This window comes from Heterodontus francisci, chromosome 11 (assembly GCF_036365525.1).
Source record: "Heterodontus francisci isolate sHetFra1 chromosome 11, sHetFra1.hap1, whole genome shotgun sequence".
Lineage (NCBI taxonomy): Eukaryota > Metazoa > Chordata > Chondrichthyes > Heterodontiformes > Heterodontidae > Heterodontus > Heterodontus francisci.
Window position 1 is genome coordinate 121,817,516 of NC_090381.1, and position 24,231 is coordinate 121,841,746.

A 24,231-nucleotide genomic window follows, 5' to 3' on the forward strand; every position below is an offset into this window, starting at 1 on the left:
CTAATCTATCCTCGAAACTGAAGTCTTTCATCCCTGGAATCATTCTTGTAAATCTTGACTCCATCCTCTCTACTGCCTTCACAACTCCCTAAAGTTTGCTGCCCAGAATTAAACACAGTACTGCAGTTGAGACCAAACCCAGTTTCTGAAAGTTCACCGTAACCTTCTTGTTTTCGTAATCTATGTCTCGATTTGTAAAGCCTAGGATCCCATATGCCTTATTAACTGCTTTATCAAAATGCCCTGCTGCCCACAATGATTTGTACATAAATACCCCCAGGTCACTGTGCTCCTAGAGTCATTTATGGCATAGAAGGAGGCCATTCGGCCCATTGAGTCAGTGCTGGCTCTCAGCGGAGCAATCCAGTCAGTCCCACTCCCTTGCTCGATCCCTGTAGCCTCTCCGCTGTCACCACCCTTGTGGGCAGTGAGTTCCAGGTCAATACCACCCGCTGTGCAAAAAAATTCTCCCTCACATTCCCCACTCCCTGCATCACTTGCCCAAAACTTTCAGTCTCTGTCCCTAGACCTTGTACCATCAGTTAAAGGGAAGTTTTTCCTTGTCTAACTTATCTACACCTGTCGTCATCTTGTACACCTCTGTCAAATCTCCCCTCTATCTCTTTTGCTCAAAGGAGAACAACCTCAGCTTTTCCAACCTAACCTTGTAGCTAAAATCTCCTCTGTACCCTCTCAAGGACCCTCACATCCTTCCTAAAGTGTGATGACCAGAACTGGATGCAATACTCTAGTTGGAGCCTAACCAGAGCTTTATAAATGTTCAGCATAACGTTCCTGCTTTGTACCCTATGCCTCTATTTCTAGATCCCGTATGCTTTACTAACCACTCTCTCAATATGTCCTGCCACTTTCAAAGATCAATGCACATGCACCCCCTGATCCCTCTGTTCCTGCACACTCTTTAGAACTGTACCATTAACTCTATATTGCCTCATCCCATCCCTTCTGCCAAAATGTATCACCTCACACTTCTCTGTTTTCAATTCCATCTGTCACTTGTCAGCGCACTCCGTGAGCCTATCTATGTCCTGTTGCAGGTGGTTCGTATCATCCTCACCATTTCCCACTCCTTGACCTTTGGTGTCACTGGCAAATTTTGAATTTGTACCTTGAATTCCAAGATCTAAGTCATTTATACATAGCAAACAAAGCAATGGTCCCAGCACTGAACCTTGGGATCTACCATCCTTCAGTCTGAATAACAACCATTTATCACGACACACACTTACAACACCCACCGCATTCCCTTCATCAACCTTCTCTGTTACTTTATCAAAAAATTCAATTAGATTAGTCAAGCATCATCTGCCTTTTACAAATCCATGCTACCTATCCTTAATTAACTCAAACCTCTCCAAGTGCGTGTTGATTTTTTTTTCTCTGATTATTGTTTCTAAAACCTTACCTACCACTGATGTTAAACTAACTGCCCTGTAGTTGCTAGGGCTGTCCTTACACCCTTTCTTGAATAAGGATGTCACATTTGCCACTCTCCAATCCTCTGGCACCTCCACCCGTATCCAGGGAAGATTGGAAGATTATGCCAAATCCTTCCACTATCTCCAACCCCACTTCCTTTAGCAACCTGGGATGTAAGCCATCCGGACCAGGTGACCTAAGCATAGCCAGCCTTGTTAGTACCTCCCCCTCATCTCAATTTTTATCCTATCCATTGCCTCTACTCTCTCCGATTTTGTCAGCTTTCTCTTCCTTAGTAAACACTGAAACAAAGTACTCATTAAGTATTCTAGCCTTGCCCTTTGCTTCCAAGCATACTCTCAATCATCAGTAAAGTGATGGAAGGTGTCATCAACAGTGCCATCAAGCGGCACTTACACAGCAATAACCTGCTCAGTGACGCTCAGTTTGGGTTTCGCCAGGGCCACTCAGCTCCTGAATTCATTACAGCCTTGGTTCAAACATGGATAAAAGAGCTGAACTCGAGGTGAGGTGAGAGTGACTGCCCTTGACATCAAGGCAGCATTTGACCGAGTATGGCATCAAGGAGCCCTAGCAAAACTGAAGTCAATGGGAATCAAGGGGAAAACTCTCTGCTGGCTGGAGTCAAACCTAGCGCAAAGGAAGATGGTTGTGGTAGTTGGAGGTCAATCATCTGACCTCCAGGACATCACTGCAGGAGTTCCTCAGGGTAGTGTCCAAGGCCCAACCATCTTCAGCTGCTTCATCAAGGGCCTTCCCTCCATCATAAGGTCAGAAGTGGGGATGTTCGCTGATGATTGCACATTCACGACTCTTCAGATACTGAAGCAGTCCGTGTAGAAATGCAGCAAGACCTGGACAATACCCAGGCTTGGGCTGATAAGTAGCAAGTAACAGTCGCTCCACATGTAGAAACATAGAAAATAGGAGCAGGAGTAGGCCATTCGGCCCTTCGAGCCTGCTCCACCATTCATTATGATAGTGGCTGATCATCCAACTCAGTAACCTGTTCCCGCTTTCGCCCCAGACCCTTTGATCCCTTTGGACCCAAGAGCTATATCTAACTCCTTCTTGAAAACATACAATGTTTTGGCCTCAACTGCTTTCTGTGGTAGTGAATTCCACAGGTTCACCACTCTCTCTGTGAAGAAATTTCTCCTCATCTCAGTCCTGAATGGTTTACCCCGTATCCTTAGACTATGACCCCTGGTTCTGGACTCCCCCACCATTGGGAACATCCTTCCTGCATCTACCCTGTCAAGTGCTGTTAGAATTTTATAGGTTTCTATGAGATCCCCCCTCACTCTTCTGAACTCCAGCGAATATAATCCTAACCGACTCAATCTCCCCTCATACGTCAGTCCCACCATCCCAGGAATCAGTCTGGTGAACCTTCGCTGCACTCCCTCTATAGCAAAAACATCATTCCTCAGATAAGGAGACCAAAACTGCACACAATATTCTAGGTGTGGCCTCACCAAGGCCCTGTATAATTGCAGCAAGACATCTCTGCTCCTGTACTCGAATCCTCTCACTGTGAAGGCCAACACACCATTTGCTTTTTTACTGCCTGTTGCACCTGCATGCTTACCTTCAGCGACTGGTGTACGAGAACACCCAGGTCATGCTGCATATTCTCCTCTCTCAGTTTATAGCCGTTCAGATAATAATCTGCTTTACTGTTTTTGCTACCAAAGTGGATAACCTCACATTTATCCACATTATACTGCATCTGCCATGCATTAGCCCACTCACTCAACTTGTCCAAATCACCCTGAAGCCTCTCTGCATCCTCTTCACAAGTCACCCTCCCACCCAGTTTTGTGTCATTTGCAAATTTGGAGACATTACATTTAGTTCCCTCATTTAAATCATTAATATATATTGTGAATAGCTGGGGTCCTAGCACCGATCCCTGCGGTACCCCACTGGTCACCGCCTGCCATTCGGAAAAAGTCCCATTTATCCCTGCTCTTTGTTTCCTGCCTGCCAACCAATTTTCTATCCATCGCAATACACCACCCCCAATCCCATGTGGTTTAATTTTACACGCTAATCTCTTCTGTGGGACTTTGTCAAAAGCCTTCTGAAAGTCCAAATAAACCACATCCACTGGCTCCCCCTCATCAACTCTACTAGTTACATCCTCGAAGAATTCTAGTAGATTTGTCAAGCATGATTTCCCTTTCGTAAATCCACACAAGTGCCAGGCAATGACCATCTCCAACAAGGGAGAATCTCACCATCTTCCCTTGACACTCAATGGCATTATGATCGCTGAATCCCCCACGATCAACATCTTGGGGGTTACCATTGACCAGGAACTGAACTGGACCAGCCACATAAATACTGTGGCGACAAGAACAGGTCAGAGACTGGGTGCTGGATTTTATATATGCCCTGAGGTGGGGTCGGAAGTGGTGGGGGGGGACCAGTTCCATAGAATGACGATGGGTGGCGGTGTGTGGCGGGCCCGTTACTGCCCCGTAGCCAAATGGTTTTGCTGGGGGCAGGATCAGCAAATGACAATTGAGGCCCTGAAATGCCTCCTCCCCCTCCCCCCCCCCTGCCAATAGGATGTAACAGCAGTGAGGGTGGGGTGGTTCCTCCACCACGCGGGGAGGGTGCCTTGTAAAATGATGTGCACTCCTGCTGGGCTTGGGGAGGGTTCCTCCTCTGTGGGAAATCTATGGCCCCTGGAAACCCAGCCGCATATCCTCCACCTCCATGGACCACCCTTCCCCTAGATTTCACACCCACCCACCTCACTGGGACCTTCCAGTAAAGGCCTGCTACCTGACCCGTCCTGACGGGACCCGACGACATGTGTTGGGTTTGAATCGGGTTCAGTCGCACTTCCGGATCCGGCATTTGGGCTCAGGTCGGGTCGGGCTGGATCGGACATGCTCTGTCATCACCTCAGGTAAGTGACTCTAATGTTAATTTACTTTCTGGACTTTAAAGGTGGTTTTGTTACAGTTATTTTAAGTTTGTGCAGGTAAGGAACAAAGTGAAAAATGGAAGGTAGATTAACTGATTGTCAGGTCGGATTGGATCAGGTGTGGGAAAAAATGGAAGGACTCAGGCCGGGTCGGGCTTGGGCTTGTACGGGGCCCTGTCGGCTCTCATTGGCAGACCTGAGCAGGACTTTACCTTCCGGCCTGGCCCCGGCAACCCCACCTCTCTTCCCTGAGGTCTAGGGTTCCAGTGTGGGCCTAGGTCTAAGGCCTCTGCAGTACCAACAGTGGCCTCCGCTCCCGGTGGTGCTGCCGATACTGCTGAGTTGCCAATCCTGTGATTGGCTGGCAGCTCTTGGAGGCCAGATCCCCATCTTTAAAGGGACAGAGGTCCCAGCAGTGGAAACTTCACCTCCGGAACAACGGAGGATCGCGGGGGCGGGGGAGTTGCGGAAAGGTTGAGGCGAGGTGCAGGGAGCCCCACCGCCTCCACAAGATCGTGGCCTGGGAATTCTGAGGCAAGTAACTCACCTCCTGACTCTCCAAAGCCTGTCCACCATCTACAAGGCACAAGTCAGGAGTGTGATGGAATACTCTCCACTTGCCTGGATGGGTGCAGCTCCAACAACACTCAAGAAGCTCGACACCATCCAGGACAAAGCAGCCCGCTTGATCGGCACCCCATCCTCCACCTTAAACATTCATGCACAGTGGCAGCTACAAGATGCACTGCAGTAACTCACCAAGGATCCTTCGACAGCACCTTCCAAACCCGCGATTTCTACCATCTAGAAGGACAAGGGCAGCAGATGCCTGGGAACACCACCACCTGCAAGTTTCCCTCCAAGTCACACACACCATCCTGACTTAGAACTATATTGCTGTTCCTTCACTGTCGCTGGGTCAAGATCCTGGAGCTCCGTCCTTAACAGCACTGTGGGTGTACCTACACCAGATGGACTGCAGGTCTTCAAGTAGGCAGCTCACCACCATCTTCTCAAGGGCAATTAGGGATGGACAACAAATGCTGGCCTTGCCAATGATGCCTACATCCCATGAAAGAATAAAAAAAAGTTATCCCCCATTATAACTACTCTACATTTTTTGCACCTCCCTGTAATTTTCCTACAAATTTTTTCCTCCACTAGTCAGTGGCCTATAGAATACACCCAGCATTGTAATGGTACCTCTATTGTTTCTAATCAAGTGGATTCTGTCCTTGAGTTGAGCTTCTCACCCTATGTCCTTTGCAGCACCAAGATGACCTACTTCCACCTCTGTAACATTTCCCCGTCTCTCTTCCACCTCAGCTCATCTGCTGCTGAAACTGTCATCCATGCTTTTGTTATCTCTAGACTTGAGTGTTCCAATGCTCTCCTGGCTGGACTCCCACCTTTCACCCTCCTAAAGTTGAGCTCATCCAAAATCCTTCTGCCTGCACCCTAACTCTCACCAAGTGCCCATCACTCCCTGTTGTCGCTGACCAACATTGCTTCCCAGTCTGGCAATACCTTGAAAATCTCATGCTTATGTTCAAATCCCTCTATGCTCTCACCCCTCCCTATCTTGTCACCTCATCCAGCTCCACAACCCTCTGAGATATCGGTGCTGCTCCAGTCCTGGCCTCTTAAATATCTTCTATTTTAATCGCTCCACCATTGGCGGCCGTGCCTTCAGCTGCCTGAGCCCTAAGCTCTGGAATTCCCTCCCTAAACCTCTCCACTTCTCCTGCTTGCTCCTCCTTTAGGGCACTCCTTAAAACATATCACTATGGGGGTTCAGTATGGGCAATTGACATGTGTTACCCAGCAGATTTTGGGCTGAATATGAAAGAATATTCTGTATATTGTTTTCAATGTGTAGCAGAGAGAGATAATTTAATTTGTTAAATTTGTTATGACAGTAACCAGATATCCTCTGATGGAGCAAAGTCTTTGGCCGAGCTGCTGAAACACAACACTCCCCTGAAGATTCTGGATTTGGCCGCAAACCGAATTGAGGATGATGGACTGGTTTACATTAGTGAGGCCCTTCGCTACATGAATGACCAGCTCTTAGCGTGAGTTAATCAGCACTCTAATCTAATCTATTCAAAATCTAGTGTTATAAACAGGTCAATCCAGGACCAAGGCACTTTTCAATTAAAAATGTCAACATTCACAACTTGAGTAAAATAATTCTTCCCCACAGGACATTAGAATGCAAAATAAATATAGAAAGTGCTGGAAATACTCAGCAGGTCTGGCAGCATCTGTGGAGAGAGAAGCAGAGTTAACATTTCAGGTCAGTGACCTTTCATTCAGTTCTTGGGGAACACTACTGTCTACCATTCTCCAAACTGAAAAATAACCATTTATCACGTCTTGCTGTTTTCTGTCCTCAAGTCTTTTTTTTTATCCAATTGGACACTGACCCTCCTATTCCATGAGCCTCAATTTTGTTAACCAGCCATTTATGTGGTACTTTATCAAATGCTTTCTTAAAATCTAAGTAGACAACATCCATTGCATTTCCTTTATCAACCTTCTCAGTTAGTTCATCAAAAAAGTCTATTAGATTAATCAAGCATAGTCTGCCTTTTCCAAATCCATGCTGGCTCTCCATAATTAACTCAAATCTCTCCAAGCACCTGTTGATTTTTTCCCTGATTATTGTTTCTAAAACCTTACCTACCACTGATGTTAAACTAAATGGCCTGTAGTTACTAGGACTGTCCTTAGACTCTTTCTTGAATAAGGGTGTCACATTTCCCATTGTCCAATCCTGTGGCACTTCCCCTGTATCCAGGGAAGACTGGAAGATTGTGGAATTCGCTGCCTGGATCGGTGGTGGAGGCAGAAACCCTCAACTCATTTAAAAGGTACCTGGACCTGCACCTGAAGTGCTGTAACCGGCAAGGATATGGACCAGGTGCTGGAAGGTGGGATTAGAATGGGCGGCTAGCTTTTTCATCCGGCACAGACACGATGGGTTGAATGGCCTCTTCCTGTGCCGTGACCTTTCTGTGGTTCTATGGTAAGCCTTTCCATTATCTTCACCCCCACTTTGTTCAACAACCTGGGATGCAAACCATCTGGACCAGGTGACTAAACCATTGTATGCATAGCCAGCCTTTCCAGTACATCCTGCCTTTCAATTTTCACCCCATCCATTACCTCTACCATCCCCACTTCTATTGACATCAGCCATGATCTCGATGAATGGAAGAGCAGGCTCAAAGGGCTGAATGGCCTCCTCCTGCTCCTATTTCTTATGTTATGTTTTGTCAGAATCCTCTTCCTTAGTAAATACCGATACAAAGCACTCATTAAGTATATTAGCCTTGTCCTATGCCTCTAAGCATATATCACCCTCTTTGTCCCCAGTAGATCCACCCTGCCTTTTACTATCTGCTTACTATTTACACGCTGTTTGAAGATTTTAGAATTCCCCTTTATGTTAGCTGCCATTCCATTCTCATACTCTCTCTTTGCCAGTTTTATTTTCCTCTTCACTCCCCTCTCAACTAATTGCATTTGACCTGATTCACACTTGAAAAATTCTCCTGACATGCATCATACTCCCTCTTTTTATGTTTCATCACATTCTCTATCTCCCTCACCATCCAAGGAGCCCTGGCTCTGGTTCGTCTACCTTTCGCCCTTGTTGGAATGTACCTAGCCTTTCCTGAAACATCTCCTCCTTAAAGATTGCCCATTGCTCCTTTTACAGTTTTTCCTGTCAGTCTTTGGTTCCATTTTGTCCTGGCTAGATCCTCTCTCATCCCACTGAAATTAGCCCTCTTCCAATTAAAAAATGTTACTTTAGATTGTTCCGTGTTCTTCTCCATTACGAGTCTAAACCTTATGATACGATGGTCACTCTTACCCAAGTGTTCCCCCACAGACACTTGGTCCACTTGTCCCACCTCATTCCCCAGCACCAGATCCAGCAATACCTCCTTCCTAGTTTGACTGAGAACACACTGATCGATGAACTCCTCCTGAATACAATCCAGAAATTCCTCCCCCTCAGTCTTCCTCCCCTCCTTACTTTTTACTCGAATTACCCAAATATCACTTGGGATAATGTTAAAGTCCCCCAATATCACCACTCTATAGATCTTGCACATCTCTGTGATTTCCCTGCAGATTTGCTCCTCTATCTCTCTCTCACTATTTGGAGGCTTATTGAATACCCCCGGTAGTGTGATCATCCCCTTTTTGCTTCTCAACTCTAACAAATGGATTCTGTCTTTGCCCCCTCTAGGACATTTGCTCTTTCCAACACAACAATGTCTTCTCTAATCGGTACTGCCATCCCACCTCCCTTTTACCTTTCCTATTTTTTCTGAACACTTTGAATCCTTGAATATTAAGTGCCCAGTGTTCACCATTTTTAAGCTATGTTTCCACCGCAGCCTCACAGCTCCAGCAACCTAGGTTCAGTTCTGCCTGTGTGGAGTTTGCAAGTTCTCCCTGGGACTGTGTGGCTTTCTGCCGGGTGCTCTGGTTTCCTCTCACAGCCAAAGACTTTCAGATTGATAGGTAAATTGGCCATTGTAAACTGTCCCTAGTGTAGGTAGGTGGTAGGGGAATTGTGGGGATGTGAGAAGGGATATGGGATTAATGTAGGATTAGTATAAATGAGTGGTTGATGGTTGGCACAGACTCTGTGGGCCAAAGGGCCTGTTTCAGTGCTGTATTTCTCTATGAATCTATTACATCATATTGCCACACAGCTATTTGTGCTTGTAGCTCACCAACCTTATTCACCACACTTTGTGCATTTACAGATATACATCATAAACCTGTGTCAGTCTTTCTTACTCTGCTCCTATCTAATATAGTACTACTCCCTGCTCGAGTACAATCCAACACTCTCACATTATGCACCTTATTCCTCTTTTCTACTTCTATATTCTGGTGCCCACTCCCCTGCCAATTTAGTTTAAACCATCCCCAACCACACTAGCAAACCTCCCCATGAGGACATTGGTCCCAGTCCTGTTGAGGTATAACTGGTCCCTTTTGAGGAGGTGCCTCCTGCCCCAGAACTGGTCCCAATGCCCCAAGAATCTGAAGCCCTCCCTCCTGCACTATGTTTCAAGTCACACATTGATCCTCCCTATCTTGATATTTCTACTCTCACTAGCGCATGGCACTTGGAGTAATCCAGAGATTGCTACCTTCAAGGTTCTACTCATTAACTTCCTCCCCAGCTCCTTAAAATCTGACCATAGGATCTCAATACCTGCCCTTGCTGTGTCATTGGTACCGATGTGTACCACAACTTCTGGCTCACTCCCTTCCCCATACAGAATATTCTGCACCCTCTCCATGATGTCCTTTACCCTGGCACCAGGGAGACAACGCACCATACAGGACTCATGATGACGGTTACAGAAATACCTGTCTATCCCCCGACTATGGAATCTCCTATAACAACAGCATTTCTGCACTTTGCTGTTCTCTTCTGTACAGTCCATTGCCCATTGGTGCCATGGTCCAGACTGCACTTCTTCAGGGTGTCATCACTCCCAGCAGTCTCCAGAGTGACACACACCCCGAAAACTCCTGCACCTTCTGCCTCTTTCTATTCATCCAGCTGGCCACCCATCTACTATCCTGAACTCCCACCTCCTGGAATGTATGATCCAGGAAAATCTTATTTTCCCAGATGCTCCACAGTGACTCCAGCTGCCTCTCAAGCTCGGAACTCCTGAGCTCGAGCTGAAGCAAATAGAGACACTTCCTGCACAAGTGGTCACCCAAAACACATGAAGCGTTCTGAAGTTCCCACATGGCGCAGGAATTGCGAGCAACAGGTCGCAGCTGTTTATCCATGATCTTAAAAGAACTCTATTCCCTGTTTTAGAATCTAGTTGGTACGTTGTTTAAACTATTAATTTTAATTAATGCTTCTAGACCTGCTTTGTGCTAATATTAATTAATTCACTCACTGTTATATTCACCCTGATTGAGGTTATTAATTTCCCGGCTCCTAATTTGAAAGAATGTCCTAGTTTAGAGAAATACTCGCCAAAAAATCACTTAACTGCTCTCCTGTAATGTCACACTTTGACTTTTTTTTATATTACGACCAGGCGAGAAAGAGGTCTAGGGTTCGCTCTCAACCTTCACTTGGTCATACTCTGACAGGGTTTAATTTTAAACACACCATGTTTCTAGCTTCCCCTTGGTGAATCCTTGTTCACCGCTTTCCAATTATAAGGCAAATAAACCAGCACAAACAATCTTTCTTAGGTTTAAAGAAGAAAAGTAGAAATTTATTAAATTTAAACTCTAATTTGGTTGACGCCTACAGATACACGACGTCCCACAATAGCATGCATACACGATATACACATGCATACAAAGACAGAACAGAACGGAGGAAATAAAGTGGAAAGGTTTGAGCTAATATCTAAAGAGTTGTTGTTACAGTTCTTCAAGCTCACTGTAGAGTCCTTGATTGCAGGTAGATCTTGCTTTTCATCGGGGCCCAGTATTTTTCTTAAACCTTGTTCGCAGTTGGAGACCTTTCTCTCTTGGGGTTCATGTTTCTTCAGTGAATTCAGAGGCTTGTGAGAAAGAGATGAGAACAGATGGGAGAGAGATCTCAGTCCAGGAGCAAACAGTCACTCTGACTTCCAACTCTCTGTGGCCAGTTCAAAAGAAAACCCTGGAACAGCCAGGTAGTCATGGAACCAGCTGGTCTAACCAGTCCTGGCCCTTGTGGATTGTATCCTCCTTAGCAGGCCCTGGAATGCGCTTCCTCACCTTCGATGACTGTTAGTATGTAAATGTTTCCTTCCAGCCACGGCTGATCTGTTTAACAAGTCATTTCTTCGCTCCAACAGTTAGAAATCAGTGTTCATGACAAAATTGATATGCCTCGTTCTTGGCAGGTGGGGGCCTAGCATGACATTTAAAACGTGGTGAGTCCACTCTGTACCCTCCCCCGAGCTCCTTTATTCTTCCCCCAGTCTGTCTGTGTTGGACACAGTCCAACACAGAAGTCCTCGAGGCGGCCAACATCACCATCATGTATACCCTACATAGCCAACGGCGCTTGAGATGGCTTGGCCATGTGAGCCGCATGGAAGATGGCAGGATCCCAAGGACACATTGTACAGCGAGCTCGCCACTGGTATCAGACCCATCGGCCGTCCATGTCTCCGCTTTAAAGACGTCTGCAAATGTGACATGAAGTCCTGTGACATTGATCACAAGTCGTGGGAGTCAGTTGCCAGCATTCGCCAGAGCTGGCGGACAGCCATAAAGGCGGGGCTAAAGTGTGGCGAGTCGAAGAGACTTAGCAGTTGGCAGGAAAAAAGACAGAAGCGCAAGGAGAGAGCCAACTGTGTAACAGCCCCGACAACCAATTTTATCTGCAGTGCCTGTGGAAGAGTCTGTCACTCTAGAATTGGCCTTTATAGCCACTCCAGACGCTGCATCACAAACCACTGACCACCTCCAGGCGCTTACCCATTGTCTCTCGAGATAAGGAGGCCAAAGAAGTCTGTCTTTGCTCTCACTCTCCGGCTGCACCTTTATTCTCCCCCCGACTCTGGTCTCACTGTGCTCTCGCTCTCCGGTTACTCCTTTATCCTCCTCCTGGTCTGTCTGTGGTCTCGCTGTCTGGTTGCTCCTTTTATCCTCATGCTGGTCTGCTCATGCTCTTGATCTCTGGGCACTCCGTTCTCCCACCTCCCAGACTCGCTGTGCTCTCGCTCTCCGGCCGCTCCGTCATCCTCATCCCAGTCTGTCTGTGCTCTCGCTCTCCGGCTGCTCCTTTATCCTCCCCCAAGTCTGTCTGTGCTCTCGCTCTCCGGCCATTCCTTCATCCTCTACGCCAGTTGCTGTGCTCTCACTCTTCGGCTGCTCCTTTATCCTCCCCCTGGTCTGTCTGTGCTCTCTGTCTCCAGCCGTTCCTGCATCCTCTTTGCCAGTCGCTGTGCTCTCGCTCTCCGTGCCGGTCCTTTAACACAGCACGGACAACGAGGAGGATAAATGTTAAATTGCTTGTAATTTAATTTTCTTTTTAAGTGCTCATTTTAACAATTATTTCAGTTAAAAAAATCATTTACTTCATTTAATAGAATAACTGAAATGGCTCAAGGGACTCTAGTGCCTCCTACTGTTTCTATGCCTGTCCTGCATTGTTGGTGTTTATTTCACTGGTTCATCTGGAGCACGTGCGACAAGTTCAAACTTCATACAACGATACCTCTGAGGTCTTTAATAAAAGCAAAACAGACCTGAAATGTTAACTCTGCTTCCCTGAAGACTTGTGCGTTCACTCCACAGAAAACATGACACCCTGGAATGTGTAACTTGAACTTGTCTTTACAGTCAGGCTGGAGACAGCTCTGGGAGAGAATCACAGGCACAATGTTTATACGCCACAAATTATGGGCATCCAGTGTTTACACTCCCCACTTGTGGGTGAGACCAGAACTAGGGGCCATAAATATAAGAAAGTCATTAATAAATCCACAGAAAAGTCAGGAAAAACCTCTTTACCCAGATTCTGGTGAGAATGTGGAATAGGAAGTGGTTGAAGTGAAGCTAGATAAACACGAGAGAGAGGCCGTTTCCCTCAACAACAGGTATACCGTTTTGGATACTGTTGCGGGGGACGACTTACCAGGGGTAAGCAATGGGGTACAGGTCTCTGGCACAGAGTCTGTCCCTGTTGCTCAGAAGGGAAGGGGGAAGAGGAGCAGAGCATTAGTCATTGGGGACTCCATATTTAGGGGAACAGATAGGAGGTTCTGTGGGAACGAGAGAGACTCACGGTTGGTATGTTGCCTCCAAGGTGCCAGGGTTCGTGATGTCTCGGATCGTGTTTTTGGGATCCTTAAGGGGGAGGGGGAGCAGCCCCAAGTCGTGGTCCACATAGGCACCAACGACATAGGTAGGAAGAGAGATGGGGATTTAAGACAGAAATTCAGGGAGCTAGGGTGGAAGCTTAGAGCGAGAACAAACAGAGTTGTTATCTCTGGGTTGTTGCCCGTGCCACGTGATAGCAAAGCAAGGAATAGGGAGAGAGAGGAGTTGAACACGTGGCTGCAGGGATGGTGCAGGAGGGAGGGTTTTGGTTTCCTGGATAATTGGGGCTCTTTCTGGGGGAGGTGGGACCTCTACAAACAGGATGGTCTTCACCTGAACCAGAGGGGTACCAATATCCTGGGGGGGAGATTTGCTAGTGCTCTTCGGGGGGGTTTAAACTAATTCAGCAGGGGAATGGAAACCTAAAATATAGTGCCAGTGTACAGGATGTTGAGAGTAGTGAGGTCAGGGATAAGGTTACAAGGACGCAAGAGGGCACTGGCAAGCAAGAACCTGGTTTAAAGTGTGTCTACTTCAACGCCAGGAGCATCCGGAATAAGGTGGGTGAGCTTGCAGCATGGGTTGGTACCTGGGATCTCGATGTAGTGGCCATTTCGGAGACATGGGTAGAGCAGGGCCAGGAATGGATATTGCAGGTTCCGGGATTTAGATGTTTCAGTAAGAACAGAGAAGATGGTAAAAGAGGGGGGGGTGTGGCATTGTTAATCAAGGAAAGTATTACAGCGACAGAAAGGACGTCTGAGGACTCGTCTACTGAGGTAGTATGGGCCGAGGTTAGAAACAGGAGAGGTGAGGTCACCCTGTTGGGAGTCTTTTATAGACCTCCAAATAGTTCCAGAGATGTAGAGGAAAGGATAGCGAAGATGATTCTCGACAGGGGCGAGAGTAACAGGGTAGTTGTTATGGGGGACTTTAACTTTCCAAATATCGACTGGAAATACTATAGTTCGAGTACTTTAGATGGGTCAGTTTTTGTCCAGTGTGTGCAGGAGGGTTTTCTGACACAGTATGTAGACAGGCCAACCAGGGGCGATGCCACATTGGATTTGGTACTGGGTAATGAACCCGGCCAGGTGTTAGATTTAGATGTAGGTGAGCACTTTGGTGATAGTGATCACAATTCGGTTAGGTTTACCTTAGCGATGGGCAGGGACAGGTATATACCACAGGGCAAAAATTATAGCTGGGGGAAAGGAAATTATGATGCGATTAGGCAAGATTTAGGATGGGGAAGGAAACTGCAGGGGATGGGAACAATCGAAATGTGGAGCTTATTCAAGGAGCAGCTACTGTGTGTCCTTGATAAGTATGTACATGTCAGGCAGGGAGGAAGTTGTCGAGTGAGGGAGCCGTGGTTTACTAAAGAAGTTGAAGCGCTTGTCAAGAGGAAGAAGAAGGCTTTTGTTAGGATGAGATGTGAAGGCTCAGTTAGGGCGCTTGAGAGTTACAAGCTAGCCAGGAAGGAACTAAAGGGAGAGCTAAGAAGAGCAAGGAGAGGACACGAGAAGTCATTGGCGGATAGGATCAGGGAAAACCCTAAGGCTTTCTATAGGTATATCAGGAATAAAAGAATGACTAGAGTTAGATTAGGGCCAATCAAGGATAGTAGTGGGAAGTTGTGTGTGGAATCAGAGGAGGTAGGGGAAGTGTTAAATGAATATTTTGCGTCAGTATTTACAGTAGAGAAAGAAAATGTTGTCGAGGAGAATACTGAGATTCAGGCTACTAGGCTAGATGGGATTGAGGTTCACAAGGAGGAGGTGTTATCAATTTTGGAAAGTGTGAAAATAGATAAGTCCCCTGGACCAGATGGGATTTATCCTAGGATTCTCTGGGAAGCTAGGGTGGAGATTGCAGAGCCTTTGTCCTTGATCTTTATGTCGTCATTGTCAACAGGAATAGTGCCGGAAGACTGGAGGATAGCAAATGTTGTCCCCTTGTTCAAGAAGGGGAGTAGAGACAGCCCTGGTAATTATAGACCTGTGAGCCTTACTTCGGTTGTGGGTAAAATGTTGGAAAAGGTTATAAGAGACAGGATTTATAATCATCTTGAAAAGAATAAGTTCATTAGCGATAGTCAGCACGGTTTTGTGACGGGTAGGTCGTGCCTCACAAACCTTATTGAGTTTTTCGAGAAGGTGACCAAACAGGTGGATGAGGGTAAAGCAGTGGATGTGGTGTATATGGATTTCAGTAAGGCGTTTGATAAGGTTCCCCACGGTAGGCTATTGCAGAAAATACGGAAGTATGGGGTTGAAGGTGATTTAGAGCTTTGGATCAGAAATTGGCTAGCTGAAAGAAGACAGAGGGTGGTGGTTGATGGCAAATGTTCATCCTGGAGTTTAGGTACTAGTGGTGTACCGCAAGGATCTGTTTTGGGGCCACTGCTGTTTGTCATTTTTATAAATGACCTGGAAGAGGGTGTAGAAGGGTGGGTTAGTAAATTTGCGGATGACACTAAGGTCGGTGGAGTTGTGGATAGTGCCGAAGGATGTTGTAGGGTACAGAGGGACATAGATAGGCTGCCGAGCTGGGCTGGGAGATGGCAAATGGAGTTTAATGCGGAAAAGTGTGAGGTGATTCACTTTGGAAGGAGTAACAGGAATGCAGAGTACTGGGCTAATGGGAAGATTCTTGGTAGTGTAGATGAACAGAGAGATCTTGGTGTCCAGGTGCATAAATCCCTGAAGGTTGCTACCCAGGTTAATAGGGCTGTTAAGAAGGCATATGGTGTGTTAGCTTTTATTAGTAGGGGGGTCGAGTTTCGGAGCCACAAGGTCATGCTGCAGCTGTACAAAACTCTGGTGAGACCGCACCTGGAGTATTGCGTGCAGTTCTGGTCACCGCATTATAGGAAGGATGTGGAAGCTATGGAAAGGGTGCAGAGGAGATTTACTAGGATGTTGCCTGGTATGGACGGAAAGTCTTACGAGGAAAGGCTGAGGGACTTGAGGTTGTTTTCGTTGGAGAGAAGGAGGAGGAGAGGTGACTTAATAGAGACATATAAGATAATCAGAGGGTTAGATAGGGTGGATAGTGAGAGTCTTTTTCCTCGGATGGTGATGGCAAACACGAGGGGACATAGCTTCAAGTTGAGGGGTGATAGATATAGGACAGATGTTAGAGGTAGTTTTTTTACTCAGAGAGTAGTAGGGGCGTGGAACGCCCTGCCTGCAACAGTAGTAGACTCGCCAACTTTAAGGGCATTTAAGTGGTCATTGGATAGACATATGGATGAAAATGGAATAGTTTAGGTCAGATGGTTTCACAGGTCGGCGCAACATCGAGGGCCAAAGGGCCTGTACTGCGCTGTAATGTTCTAATTCTAATTCTAAAAGATTCAAAGGATATGTTGCTGGGGTGAGATGAAGAATGGTGGAAGGAGGTTCATGTGGAGCACTAACACTATAATGGATTGGATGACCTGTTTCTGTGCTGTGTAAAATCTATGTACAAAAGTGAAGCAAAATGTCCAGAAGAGAGAAATAAGCAGAATAAAATTCAATTTCAGTGGGGGCACAAAGTGGGTGTAAAGTGATTAGCTGCTGAGTTACTCACAATTAGCCTGATTTTCTTTGGTTTCAATGGGAAGAAAAATCCAGGTGTTTAACACGTTAAGGTTGAAACAGTTGAAGGCTTGACCACCACTGGTGAATTGAAGGGAACGAGGATGAAAAGTGGGTCAAAAAGGGTTGGAGACTTAATTTAGGATTGAACAAAGCACCAACATTTTTTTAAAAAAGGGCGGTGCAGTGGTTAGCACCGCAGCCTCACAGCTCCGGGGACCCAGGTTCAATTCTGGGTACTGCCTGTGCGGAGTTTGCAAGTTCTCCCTGTGACTGCGTGGGTTTTCGCCGGGTGTTCTGGTTTCCTCCCACCACAAAGGTTGAAAGGTAAATTGGCCATTGTAAATTGCCCCTAGTGCAGGTAGGTGGTAGGAGAATTGAGGGAAGGTGGGGATGTGGTAGGGAATATGGGATTAATATAGGATTAGTATAAATGGGTGGTTGTTGGTCAGCACAGACTCGGTGGGCTGAAGGGCCTCTTTCAGTGCTGTATCTCTAAATAAAAAAAATAATAAATAAAGATGCTGGGGGCCGATTAAAATTTTCAAGAGTGAGATCAGTAGATTTTTGTTGGATAAGGGTATCACGAGATATGAAGCAAAGGTCCTGACAACATCCTCCTGTAGTGCTGAAGACCTGTGCTCCAGATCAAGCCGTGCCCCCGCCAAATTGTGCCCATACAGCAACAACACTGACATCTACCCGGTAATGTGGAAATTGCCCAGGTATGTCTGTCCACAAAAAGCAGGAAAATCCAATCCAACCAATTACCGCCCCATCAGTCAACTCTCCATCATCAGCAAAATGATGGAAGATGTTGTCGACTGTGATATCAAGCGGCACTTACTGAGTAACAGCCTGCTCATCGATGCTCAATTTGGAGTCTGCCAGGAACGCTCAGCTCCTAATCTCATTACAGCCTTAGTCCAAACATGGGCAAAAAAGCTGAATCCTAGAAGTGAGGTGAGAGTGACTGCCTTTGACATCAAGGCAGCATTTGACCGAGTCTGGCATCAAGGAGCCCGAGCAAAACTGGAGTCAATGGGAATCAGGGGGAAAACCCTCCGCTGGCTGGAGTCATATCTAGCGCAAAGGAAGATGGTTGTGGTTGTTGGAGGTCAATCATCTGAGCTCCAGGACATCACTGCAGGAGTTCCTCAGTGAAGTGTCCTAGGCCGTAAAATTTTCAACTCCTTCATCAATGACTTTCCCGCCATCATAAGGTCAGAAGTGGGGATGTTCGCTGATGATTTCAGTGTTCAGCACCATTCACACCTCTTCAGATAGAAATATAAGACCTGGACAACATTCAGACTTGGGCTGATAAGTGGCAAATAGCAGACATGCCACACAAGTGCCAGGCAATGACCATCTCAAACAAGAGAGAATCTAACCATCTCCTCATGACATTAAATCGTATTGTCATCATCGACTCCCCTGTCAATATCATAGTTTCTAAATAATAAAATTGTGAAGTAATCATACTTAAACTTTTGAAATCCATTTATGGAATTAACTTAAAAATGTTGTTTTCCACCAGATTGTCTGTGGCCAGGAACAATGTCACTGGCATTGGTCTCGTGGCACTTGCAAATGCCTTGAAATCCAACAAAACGCTAACCAATGTCTACATCTGGGGCAATGACTTTGATGAATCAGCCTGCTTAGTAAGAGAAAATATATTCTTTCTTCTTGGAATTGAATGAATAATTGATCTTCAACACAACTCGTTTAAGTGAAGTGAATACATGAGGAGGCTATTCAGCTCCTCAAGTCTGTTCCGCTATTCAATTAGATCATGGGCGATCTATATCTCAACACTATCTACCTGTCTCGATTTCATAATCTTTATACTCTTGTCCAAAGAAAGTCTGTCAATCTCAGTTTTGAAATTTTCAATTGAAGCTCAAGCTCAGCAATTCTTTGGGGGAGAGAGTTCCAGATTTCTACTACCTTTTGTGTAAAGAAATACTTCCTGATTTCACCCCTGAATGGCCTCACTCGAGTTTGGGCTCGATTTTTATCATATAAATGGGTTTTGAATGGGTTAAAATCATGCCCAATAAGTGAATTAAGGATATGGTCCAACTTCTCCCAAACTTTAAATGCAACTAGAGTTTTTTTAAAATCACCAATTGTTTTGGCTCATTAAGCAGAGGTAGGAGTGTTCAGCAGATAGATGAGAACTCTGAGTTTCAATCCCAGTTTTCATTCTTCTTCATGTTCAGGTATTCCTGAATTTCTTCCTATTTCATGGAAAGGATCTAGCTTACATAAGACATTAGTGGGAAGGCTAAGGATTCAGTGGGCCATGATCGCACAGACAGCAAGGCAGAAAGGAATGCGGACACTGAGACACAATGATTAGGAAGAAACGTTAAGCAGGTTGGGTTGGTTTTATTTGGAAAATAATCTTCAAGGCGATAAATGAAGGTTTCAGCATTCTTGAAACAACAACTACAATATTTATTACATTAATGACGCTATATCAATGTAACATCCCAAGGTGCTTCCAGAGGTATTATAGACACTGAGACACATAAAGAGATATTAGGGCAAATGGTCAAAGCTTGATCAAAGAGGTAGATTTTAAGGAGTGTCTTAAAGGAGGGAATGAGGTTGAGAGACAGAGAGGTTTAGAGAGGGGATTCCAGAGTTTAGGGCCCAGGCAACTGAAGGCACAGCTGCCAATAGTGCAGTGAGTAAAGTCAGGGATGCACAAGAGGCCAGACTTAGCGGAGCACAGATCTGAGAGGGTTGTGGGGCTCGAGAAGATTACAGAGATAGGGAGGGGCGAGGCCATGGAGGAATTTAAAAACAAGGATGAGAATTTTAAAATTGAGGCATTGTTTAATTGGGAGCCAGTGCAGGTCAGTTTCTTTTTATTCTTTTATGGGATGTGGGTGTCACTGGTACGGCCAGCAATTTTTGCCCATCCCTAATTGCCCTTGACAACTGAATGACTTACTAGGCCATTTCAGAGGGCAATTAAAAGTCTACCAAATTGCTGTGGGTCTGGAGTCACATGTAGGCCAGACCAGGTAAGGACATCAGATTTCCTTCCCTAAAGGACATTAGTGAACCAGATGGGTTCTTACGACAATTAATAGCTTGCAATTCCAGATTTTTACAAAATTCATTAAATTAATTATTTGAATTTAAATTCCACCCGCTGCCATGATGGGATTTGAACCTGTGTCCCCAGGGCATTAGCCTGGACCTCTGTATTACTAATGTCAGTGACATTACCACTTTGCCACCATCTCGCCCATGACCAGTGAGTACAGGGGGGATTTGAACAGTATTTGGTGTGAATTAGGAAGAGTTTTTGATGACCTCAAGTTTATGGAGGGCAGAATGTGGGAGGGCAGCTAACAGTGCATTGGAATTGCCAAGTTTTGAGCGAACAAAGGCATGGTTGAGGGTTTCAGCAGAGGAAGAACTGAGGCAGGAGCGCAGACGAGCAATGTTGCAGAGGTGGAAATAAGCAGTCTTAGTGGCAGTGCGGATATGTGGTAGAAAGCCCATCTCTGGGTTAAATAAGACACCAAGGTTGTAAACAGACTGATTCAGCCAGGCAGAGGGATGGTGTCAGTAGCTGGGGAACAGAGGTTATGGTGAGAACCAAAGACAATGGCACCAGTCTGACCAATATTTATATATTCATAGTGTCATTATGGCATGGTCATCAAGACCGTGCTGGTTCTCCATAGAGCAATTCAGTAGGTCCCATTCCCCCACTTTATCCCTGTAGCACTGAAAATTTATTTCTCTCAAGTGCCCATCCAATTTCCATTTGAAAACATTGGTTATCTCCGCATCTACCACCCTTGTTGGCAATGAGTTCCAGGTCAGTACCACTCACTGTGTAAAAATGTTCTTCCTCACATCCACCCTGCATCTAGAACCATAGAACCATAGAAAAATTACAGCACAGAAGGAGGCCATTCAGCCCATCGTGTCTGTATCGGCTGAAAAAACTATCCGCCCAATCTAATTCCACCTTCCAGCACCTGGTCCATCTCTTGCCCAAAACCTTAAATTTGTGACCCCGGATCCTTGTATGATCAACTAATGGGATTAGCTTTTCTTTGTCTACCTTATCTATACCTGTCTTAATCTTGTATTCCTCTATCAAATATCCTGTCAATCTCTGGCAGCATGTGTGGAGAGAGAAGCAGAGTTAATGTTTCAGGTCTGTGACCTTTCAGAACAGATGAAAGGTCACAGACCTGAAACATTAACTCTGTTTCTCTCTTCACAGATGCTGCCTGACCTGCTGAGTATTTCCAGTATGTTTTGTTTTTATTTCAGATTTCCAGCATTTGCAGTATTTTGCTTTTATTTATGCCCTTAATCTTCTTCACTCCAAGGAGAATAGCCATAGCTTCCCAAACCTAACCTTGTGCCTAAAATCCCTCACCTGGAATCAATCTGGAAATCTCCTCTACACCCTCTCAAGGATCCTCACATCCTTACTAAAGTGACCAGAACTGGATGCAATATTCTGGTTGTGGCCTGACCAGAGCTTTATAATATCATAACTATTACAGAAACATGGCTTAAGGAGGGACAGGAATGGCAGCTCAACATTTCTGGTTACAGGGTTTTCAAATGCGATGGGGGGTGGGGGGTGGGGGGGTGGGATACGAAAGGACGGGGAGTGACAATTTTGGTTAAGGAAACTATTACAGTTGTGAGGAATATTCATCAAATGAGGCCATATGGATTGAGCTAAGGAACAAAAAAAAGGCAATCACACTGCTGGGAGTGTACTATAGACCCCCAAACAGTCAGGGAGAGCTAGAAGAACAGATATGTCGGCAAATCTCTGAGAGGTGCAAGAACAATAGGGCAGTAATAGTTGGGGATTTTAACTCCCCCAATATTAACTGGGATAGTTTTAGTGTGAAAGGAATTGAGGGAGCAGAATTCTTGAGGTGCATTTAGCAGAACTGTTTTGCCCAGTATGTAACAAGTCCAACAAGAGAGGGTGCAGTTTTAGACTCAGTTTTAGGAAATGAAGATGGGCAGGTGGAAGGAGTGGCAGTGGGAGAGCATTTTGGTGGTAGTGATCATAATTCAGTCAGTTTTAACATAATTATGGAGAAGGACAGAGATAGAACAGGAGTTAGAGTTCTCAATGGGGCAAGGTCAATTTTACTAAACTGAGGACTGATTTACCGAAAGTGGACTGGAAACAGCTACTTGAAGGTAAATCAGTTTCAGAACAGTGGGAGGCATTCAAAGGGGAGATTTAAGGGGTTCAGAGTAAACATGTTCCCACAATGATGGCCAAATCTAGAGCCCCATGGATGTCAAGGAGCCTACAGGGCAAGATAAGGCAGAAAAGGAAAGCTCATGTCCGACACCGAGAACTCATTACAACAGAAAGCCGAGAGGAGTATAGAAAGTGGAGGGGTGAAATCAAAAAGGAAATTAGGAAAGCAAAGAGAGGCCATGAAAGAATATTGGCAAGCAAAATCAAGGTGAACCCAAAGATGTTTTATCAATACATTAAGAGTAAGAGGGTAACTAAGGAGAGAGTAGGGCCCATAAAAGACCAAAAAGGTAACCTATGTGTAGGGGCGGAAGATATTGATATGGTTCTTAATGAATACAAAAGAGGGGACGGTGCAGGTATTGTAGTTGAGGAGGAGTGTGAAGTATTGGATGTGATCAACATAGGGAGAGAGGAAGTATTAATGGGATTAGCATCCTTGAAAGGTGATAAATCACCAGGGCCAGATGAAATATACCCTAGGCTGTTAAAAGAAGCAAGTGGGGAAATAGCAGAAGGTCTGACCATCATTTTCCAGTCCTCACTGGAGACAGGTGTGATGCCAGAGGATTGGAGAATTGCTGACGTTGTACTTCAGTTTAAAAAGGGAGCGAGGAATAGGCCGAATAAATAAAGGCCAGTCAGTCTAACCTGAGTAGTGGGCAAACTATTGGAATTTATTCTGAGAGACAGGATAAACTGTCACTTAGAAAGGCACAGGTTAATCAAGTAAATAAAACAAAAGCAAAATACTGTAGATGCTGGAAATCTGAAACAAAACCAAAAAGTGCTAGAAATACTCAGCAGGTCTGGCAGCATCTGTGGAGAGAGAAACAGAGTTAACGTTTCAGGTCAGTGACCCTTCAGAACTGATAAAAGGTCACTGACCTGAAATGTTAACTTTGCTACTCTTTCCACAGATGCTGCCAGACCAGCTGTGTATCTCCAGCACGGATTAATTAAGGATAGTCAGCATAGATTTGTTAAGGGAAGATCTTGTTTGACCAACTTGATGGAATTTTTTGAAGAGGTAAAAAGGAAGATAGATGAGGGTAGTGCAGTTGATGGGGTCGACGTAGATTTTAGCAAGGCTCATGACAAGGTCCCACTTGGCAGACTGGTTAAAAAAATAAAATCCTATGGGATCCAGGGAAATGCAGCAAGGTGGATACAAAATTGGCTCAGTGGCAGGAAACAAAGGGTAATTGTTGACGGGTGTTTTTGCGACTGGAGGGCTGTTTCCAGTGGTGTTCCACAGGGCTCAGTAACTGGGTCCTCTGCTTTTTGTGGTGTATATTAACGATTTGGACGTAAATGCAGGGGGCATGATTAAGAAGTTTGCAGATGACACAAAGATTGGCCATGTGGTAGATAGCGAGGAGGATAGCTGTAGGCTGCAGGAAGATATTGATGTTCTGGTCAGATCGGCAGAAAAGTGGCAAATGGAATTCAACTTGGAGAAGTGTGAGGTGAGCCATTTGGGGAGATCAAACAAGGCAAAGGAATACACGATTAATGGGAAAATACTGAGACGTCTAGAGGAAGTGAGGGACATTGGAGTGAATGTCCACAGATCTCTGAAGGTAGCAGGACAGGTCGATAAGGTGGTTAAAAAGGCATACGGAATCCTTTCCTTTATTAGCTGAGGTATAGAATACAAGAGCAGGGAGGTTATGCTGGAACTGTATAACTCATTGGTTAGGCCACAACTTGAGTACTGTGTGCAGTTCTGGTCACCTCATTACAGAAAGGATGTAATTGCGCTAGAGAGGGTACAGAGGAGATTTACGAGGATGTTGTCAGGACTGGAAAAATGCAGCTAAGAGGAAAGATTGAATAGGCTGGAGTTGTTCTCCTTGGAACAGAGAAAGCTGAGGGGGGATCTGATTGAAATACATAAAATTTTGAGGGGCCTGGATAGAGTAGCGGTGGGGGGGGGGGGGGCGGGATCTATTCACCTTAGCAGAGAGGTCAGTGATGAGAGGGCATAGATTTAAAGCGATTGGTTGAAAAATGAAAGGGGAGATGAGGAAAAACGTTTTCACCCAGAGGGTGGTGCGGGTCTGGAACTCACTGCCTGAAAGGGTAGTTCAGGCAGAAACCCTCAACTCATTGAAAAGGAGTCTAGA

At 45.5% G+C, this 24,231-nt stretch overlaps 1 protein-coding gene across 4 annotated transcripts in view; it reads left to right on the forward strand.

Moving 5' to 3' along the window:
• Positions 1–24,231, forward strand: part of lrrc34 (leucine rich repeat containing 34) — a 187,769-nt gene that overhangs the window by 146,920 nt on the left and 16,618 nt on the right. For all 4 annotated transcript variants that reach the window (XM_068041610.1, XM_068041612.1, XM_068041611.1 and 1 more), the window contains 2 exons: positions 6,322–6,477; positions 18,362–18,488. In XM_068041610.1, the coding sequence (XP_067897711.1) occupies positions 6,322–6,477; positions 18,362–18,488 (283 nt within the window). The remainder of the gene's footprint in view (positions 1–6,321; positions 6,478–18,361; positions 18,489–24,231) is intronic.